The 7,500-nt window shown below is 37.4% G+C and overlaps 1 protein-coding gene across 18 annotated transcripts in view; it reads left to right on the forward strand.

Annotated features, from left to right (window-relative positions):
* Positions 1-7,500, forward strand: part of LOC132124474 (protein 4.1-like) — a 51,025-nt gene that overhangs the window by 19,650 nt on the left and 23,875 nt on the right. For 12 of the 18 annotated variants that reach the window (XM_059535495.1, XM_059535505.1, XM_059535507.1 and 9 more), the window contains exons 2-8: positions 3,933-4,036; positions 4,624-4,770; positions 5,347-5,451; positions 5,534-5,576; positions 5,665-5,740; positions 6,396-6,614; positions 6,960-7,047. In XM_059535495.1, the coding sequence (XP_059391478.1) occupies positions 4,717-4,770; positions 5,347-5,451; positions 5,534-5,576; positions 5,665-5,740; positions 6,396-6,614; positions 6,960-7,047 (585 nt within the window). In that variant the 5' untranslated portion in view covers positions 3,933-4,036; positions 4,624-4,716. Of the gene's footprint in view, positions 1-3,911; positions 4,037-4,623; positions 4,771-5,346; positions 5,452-5,533; positions 5,577-5,664; positions 5,741-6,395; positions 6,615-6,959; positions 7,048-7,500 lie in introns of those variants that run through there. The other 6 variants (XM_059535504.1, XM_059535501.1, XM_059535514.1 and 3 more) reach the window with 2 other exon arrangements.

The following is a 7,500-nucleotide window of genomic DNA, read 5'->3' on the forward strand; positions in this document are numbered from 1 at the left end:
TTACGTGGAATCACCTCACATATTTCACCTCAAAATTAAAATAAAAACAAGGAATTACATTTTTCATAAAGAAAATTAATCCTGTTTTCATCCTATTTGCATTACAATTTCATTAGTTCAATCTCATAATCTCATTCTCGTTAATGTAATGCATCTAGACGTTTTATTTCTTTACATTATAATTGCCATAATTTTCAGTGATCATTCACATTATTATGGAAGCCCATTTCCACCACAGAATAAAAAATAAGAAAGATAATTATGACTTTTTATTTCACATTTATGACTTTTATCCTAGCAATTTCACGCTCAGGATTGCGAGATAAACTTGCAGTTCTCAGAAGAAAAGTCCAAATTAGTTGCAATTACCTTTTTCTTGTTTTATTCAATGGCAGGAAGAAAAAGCAGAATTGTGAGATAAAATGTAACAATTATCTTTTATTTATTATTTTATTACATGGCAGAAATGGGCTTCAAACATTATGATCTTATTTCTGTAATACAACTTAAAAAATATATATATTTGCATTAATTAAATGCCATACATCAAATACTGCTATAATGTATAAATATTTAACTTTATAAATAATATAAATAATATTTGTTTGCATAACAGGAATGAGACTGCCTTAAAAATAAAGAGACAATGAAAAAAATCATAATTTTATTTTGAATATCAAGGTGAAAATTTACATTTATTTCATATTAATGGCTTTGACTGGTTTTGTGAGATCCTTGGGTTTGGATTTGAGTTACATGATTGTCTCCAAACGCATTTAATTTGTCTTTGTTTTTCTTATATAAACACAGATCTGTAGAGAATGTGTGGTGTGTTATATAGTTATTAATGAGCACCAGTGACGTGTCCCAGTGGTTTGTGTGTTTCTGTCTATGTCAGGCAGATTGGAGCTTCTTTCACACATTTGTCAACACTAAATATCAGAACATTGTAAAAACTTCCTGTCAGCTCATTAATGGTTGTTCGGCTGAGGGCGGAGCCACTGTGCTCATGAATAATGCAGCGGGGGGGTTGATTGCTCCGCCTGCAGTCTGCTGGTTGAGTTCTGGATCAGAGGAAAGAGAGCTCAGCTGATGCTGATGTGTGATTGTAAGCGGCTGCTCGTCGCTCTCAGCTGTGTACTGATGTGCAGGAAGCTCTGCATGTCACAAGGCAGTATCGGAGCAGCTGATTGGCTGAGAGCCATCGGCGTGTCCTCTGCAGAGAGACAAAGACAGAATGTCTCAAGGACTCAGATCTAAACCAGATCCTCAGAACAAATCATTCACACGACTACAATTGTGTTCCACTGCAATCTCTTTGTTGACCTTGTTTATACATCAGGATACTTAATATGTACCAGGATTTATTACAGTGTGTTTTTATGGTAGCACTATAAAATATGAAATATTGAATTTTAATTGCAGTTCTGTGTGGGTTCCCTATGTAATGTTAGGCCAGGTTTCATAAAAATCATAAAATCATAAAAATGTTAAAATTAAAATAGATTATTTTTAGAAAACGAGAAGAGAAGAATCAAAATTAAAAAAAACACTTAGTTTAATTAAATCATAAAAATTAAAAAAAAAAAATTCAATTAAATGTAAAAAATGATAAAGGCAAATCAAAATAAAACACACAAAAAAGTTAATGTTTTAATTGTTTAACTGCATGTCATGTGACCATAAAATACCATAGTAAAACATGTAAACTTGCTGTTAACCACCACTATCATCACCAACAGGGGCATCCAAGGATTCTGATGCTTTTTTCACCGTCTCTTTAAATGATTCATGTAAATTTATCACGTTTATTATTTATAACTTCTTAGTACTTTGGCCGAGACTGTGTTTATCATGGTACAATAAGTGTAAAAACACACACAGATTACAGCGAGCCGCTCACACAGATTCCTGCTGGAAACCCCCAGCATGACCTTTGACCCCTGCAGTGCACAGCTGTCAGCATCCTGAGCCAATCACACGCATGTCAGTCCTGTTTCATTCTGAATCAGATGAGTGAGCTGCTTCATTCCTTCTCCTGGGGATAAAAGCTCTGTTATTAGTGCTAGAAATACATGTAATTAATATAGTGTCTTTCCAGATGCATAGATGCAAATACATTCAAAATGTAAATTACATTGAGAAAACAGATTTGAGTTGAGATTTGTGTTGTTTACTAGGTCACTTATCAGTGGTGCTCATAACGATGTGACCAAACAAAGTTCAGTGTGTATTTGTGTATTGCATTAACCTAGTACCGTATAGAAACCGCAACCACATAGCAACTCGCTGGAAATCAGCTACATGATGCTAGCATCGTAACGTTGTGTTTTGCACAGACAAACATCACATTTTTTTTTCAATCTAGTTTTTCTAGGGTTTCTGATAAATCATTGACAACAGAGTTAGCTCACATGATTAACAAGTCAGTTCTGCTTCTGGGAATCAATAATTGAATCTTGCCAGTTAGTGGAAAACAAAGTGTACTGCCGCCATGGCATTGAGCGAACAAACTGAATCAGAGATCGCAGATTCTACCCAACCTTAAAAGCCTTGGCATCCATCTAAAAGAGCTCTGAGGAAGTCAAAATATGAAGTCATATCGAGATTGCAAACATGAGATTACTGGAGTTTTCTAGATAAACATCCGAGCAGCAGGAGTCTTCAGTCTTCATCTAGAGAAACATTTGAGATTTTAAGGTGATCACGTTTGTGATTTTTAATTCTTTGATTTATTCTCTTGCAATCATGATGCTGCGAAACAGTGAAACATGTCACTACTAATTTCACAATAGATGAATCAGAAGAGAGAGCCTCTTCACTAGTGAAGATTTGTAAAGATGCTGTTTGTAGACTTTAGTAATACTATCATTCCCAGCAGAATGGACACCAAACTGCTTAACCTGGGTGTCAGTGATGACATATGTTTCTGGGTAAAGGACTTTCTTACAAACCGCACACAGACTGTCAGGCTGGAGGGCCATCACTCAACCACTCTGACTCTCAGCAGCGGAGCCCCACAAGGCTATGTGCTGGGTCCTCTGTTATACTCACTATACATACATTAAATTTGCAGATGACATCACTATGGTGGGGTTAATATCAAATGGTGATGAGTCTGCCTACAGGTAGGAGGTTGCTGAACTCTCAGAATGGTGCATAAATAAAAACGATAATACGATTCTTGTATAGTGGCATCTTCCTGTTTGAGCAGATGAGCGCTGATTCTTCATTCAGCTCATGCAGGACCAGTTCAGAACACACTCACACACACACTCGAGTCCCTCAGCAGCAGAATCTATATTTGTCCTCCTCTACAGAAATGAAAGAGGCATTCTAATAAAGGACAGGAAACGCAGTGGCTGGCTTCCTGTTTGCTCTGTTTGATGTGATGAAGAGCTTTCATCTTCCTCATCTGATGGGATTCTTTCACTCTCTCTCGTTTGATCTCTCTCTGCTCTTTGGATCTGGATCAGTCCCCGTTCGTACGAGACAGATGCATTTGTGGAGCTTCATGTGCATCTCAGCTTCTTCATTCTACTCCGTCTCACGTCTTTCCCATAAAGCCTGTGATCCAAAAAATCCTGCAGAGTCCTGCAGAGTCCTGCAGATAATCGCTCAAAACGGTCCTACAGAGAAAAGACAAACTCACATTAATATTAATGATCTCGTGCATCATTCGTCACAATCACAGCAGACAGGAATCATGGGAAATGATTATGAATGTTAAATCCCTTTTACTTGATCAGAATCCTGTTTAGACTCACATTCATATTCACGCAAAGTCAAGTTCAGAGTTTGACATCAAGGTCAAAGGTCAGCTGGAGATGCATCTGTTTGGTTGTGATCTGCTCAGTGTGATTCTGTCACTCTCTGGTTTTCATGCGTCTTTGTTTTTTCTCTGATCACAGTTTGATTTGAAATGACGACAGAAACCGAGAGCCAATCAGAGCAGCAGGGGGCCAGCGCGGCTCCGCCCCTCCACAGCCAGCTTCCTCCTGCCGCCGCCCACAGCACCCCTGTGAGGAAAGAGCAGGTACTTGTTTCTTACATTGCTATAATGTTAAAGATTAAATCAACAACACAGTCCAGATTATTTAAAGGGATAGTTCTCCCAAAAAATAAAAGTTCTGTCAATAATTACTTCTAAACCTGTAAGACCTCCGTTCACCCTCAGAACACAAATGAAGATATTTCCGATGAAATCCCAGAGCTTACTGACCCTGCACAGAAAGCAAAGGAACTAACACATTAAAAGCCCAGAAACACAGTAAGGACATGGTTAAAACAGTCCATGTGGCATCAGTGGTTCAACCGTGATCTCATGAAGCTACAAGAATATTTTGCACACAGAAAACGTTTTTCATTCAACACTTTCGAAGTTGACTAAATTGAAAGTTGTGAACTTTATCAAAGAATAATGTTAAGTGAAGTTTTGTTCAAAGTGGCAGAGACTAAAATACCGCCCTTGTGATTTGAGAATCTAATTGTTGAAATAAAAGAACACTTAATGACATAAAAACTATAATTTCAAGCCAGACCTAGTACAAGAGTTTGACCATATGAGCTTGTGAGCACACAAACACAGGTGTCAGTGTGTGTGTGTGTGTGTGTGTGTGTCAGGGCAGTGGAGCCGAGGACGACGGCACGTCACACTGGTCCTCCTCCAGTAAACTCACCCGATCTCCCGTCAAAATCAGCCGCAAACCCAGGAACATGCAGGTGAAGGTGACGCTTCTGGATGGGTGCGACTACACCTGCGTGGTGGAGGTGGGTTTTCCTCTCTGTTGCATCACATGGAGGTCGTCTTTTCAGAAATACAGGAGTTTTTTTCAATCATTGCTTGAAAATAAAAGCTATCACAGTACAATCCAAACCTGTGTGTTTTCGTGCACTGCTCAGGTTTTGGTCTGTTTTGCTTCTCTTGTTTCAGACGATGGGAGAGAAACGTCCAAACACACACATTTAAGTGTTTATTTTATTGCACTTTATCTATTTGCATCTGTAGATTTCAACCTTTAAAGAGTTTTTTCTCTTACAAACAGAAAACTTCTCAAATGTTCTGAAGCGTAGTTCTTATTTCACTCTCTTCGTTGATTTATACAACACTTTACTCCTGAAAGCGAGGTGAAATGTGTTAGTTTTCTTTCTGTTGACTGTATTTTCTCATTCATGATAACATCTTTATTTAAAGAGAACAAACGGCTCATCAGTCACTGATTTTTTCTTTGAAGAACAAATAAACCTGAATGTTTATCTCATATCTGATTGTTGTTTGATTTATAGTTTATTTCTATGTTTTTCGTTGTGCTTGCGATCATGTTGAGTTTGTGTCTCTTTCTGCAGAAGCGTGATAAAGGTCAGGTTCTGTTCGACAAAGTCTGCGAGCATCTCAATCTTCTGGAGAAAGATTACTTCGGAATCACATTCCGTGATGTGGAGAATCAGAAGGTACAGTTGCGATCGTATCGATTCAGTGAGTCTTTGAACACTGATTCAGTGAGTCGTGACTCATCTGAACGCTTCGTTTCAGAACTGGCTGGATCCTGCCAAAGACATGAAGAAGCAGATCAGAGGTGAAACGCTCTGGAAATAAGCATCTGTCCGATCCATGTGTTCTCCGTCCGAGCGACTGACTGTGTTTGGGATTGTTTTGTGTTTCAGGCGTCGCCTGGAATTTCTCCTTCAACGTGAAGTTTTATCCTCCTGAGCCGGCGCTGCTTTCTGAAGACATCACCAGGTCAGATGATAATGCTTTTATCATGTATTGTAAAGAAGAAAAATGTGAAAATATATAGCTAATTTAAATATGTCTTTAATAAATTTACCTAAATGCATTTTTTTTCATATATATTAGTCCTTTTTAATTTTTTATATTAAAAAAAATCAAATTTATTTATTTATATTTTTTAACAATACTTTTCATTAAGAGTTAAAAAACAATTTAATTTAAATAGTTTTTTTTTTTTTTGCATTTTTATTCTTTTTGCTGTGTGGCTGTATAGTTTTATTTATTTTAATTTCAATTTTAGTTATTTTAGCACATCAGTTTAAACTAAATGAAAATGCCTTGGCAGCTAGCTGAAATTAAAATAATAATAATAACCCTAACCATAACCATATATATATATATATTTTAAGTAACTTATTGACTTGTTTTAATTTGAATGGTTTTAATAAAAATATTTACATTTCATTTTATAAAACAAAATATGTTTTGGAAAACACACACACACACACACACACACATATATATATATTTTGTTGCTAGATCAGAAATAGTGTAAAATAAGTCAAAGAAGGTGAAATATCAGTGATGAAAAATAAAGAACATTTTAAATAATGCAAAGTGAACTAAGAAAGCACTAATAAATCTCTGTGTGTGTGTGTGTCAGATATTACCTGTGTTTACAGCTGCGGGATGATATCGTTTCGGGTCGTTTGCCGTGTTCGTTCGCCACACACACGGTTCTGGGATCGTATAGTGTTCAGTCGGAGCTGGGCGATTATGACCCGGACGAGTACAGCTCCGACTACGTCAGCGAGTTTCGTTTCGCTCCTCATCAGACCAAAGAGATGGAGGAGAAAATCATGGACCTGCACAAGAACTACAAGTGAATCTCGTTCTGCTTCTGTGTCAAAACAGCTTCACTGTAATAAACATGAAAATAATCAAGTTAATGTTCTTAATATTCATCAGTTATATTCAATTTTAGCTGTAAAGCAGCTCTACAGAAGATAATAGAGTCATTATTCAGATGGATTCAGTTCAGTAACAGTGCTAATGAATATTCTACAAAAAACATGTTTGACTTCACAATCTTAATGTTCTGACTTTAAATCCAGATGTTTAAAATCAGCTCTCACTTAGTCAGGACTAATGTTTACGGGTAGATTTAGAAGGTTTAACGCCTTGTGAATGATTTCAGAGCTTCTGAGGATGTGTGTTTGTTTCTCAGAGGAATGACGCCAGCCGAAGCTGAGATGCATTTTCTGGAGAATGTGAAGAAACTGTCTATGTATGGAGTCGACCTCCATCATGCAAAGGTACACGTGAAACACACACACACACACACACACACTGCACGAACGTTATGTGTCGTAATGGAGCTCAGCTCATGGCATGATGATCATGATGAAGTCTAATCACAGAAAACACGTGTGTTTGGAGTCAAATACAGCCGTGTGCACATGATGAGGCTTAAAGGAACAGTACACTCACAAAAGAATGCTGCATTTCTACAGACCTGATGAAGAAACAAACTCATCCTGATCTCGGATGCCCTGATGGTGAACACATCTTCAGCACATGTCATTTGTGAGCGAACTGTTCCTTTAATATATCTGACACAAGTCTTTTTGTTCTTTACGTAACTGAATAATGATGTTTTGCATGTAAATGTGTGTCTATATTCTCACACACACAGACCGACGGCCTTTCAAACCCTCTCCGTGACGAAAGACTCACTAATAATCAGTGCTCAGTGTTAATCATTGTGT

Source organism: Carassius carassius, chromosome 42 (assembly GCF_963082965.1).
Source record: "Carassius carassius chromosome 42, fCarCar2.1, whole genome shotgun sequence".
Classification (NCBI taxonomy): Eukaryota; Metazoa; Chordata; class Actinopteri; order Cypriniformes; family Cyprinidae; genus Carassius; species Carassius carassius.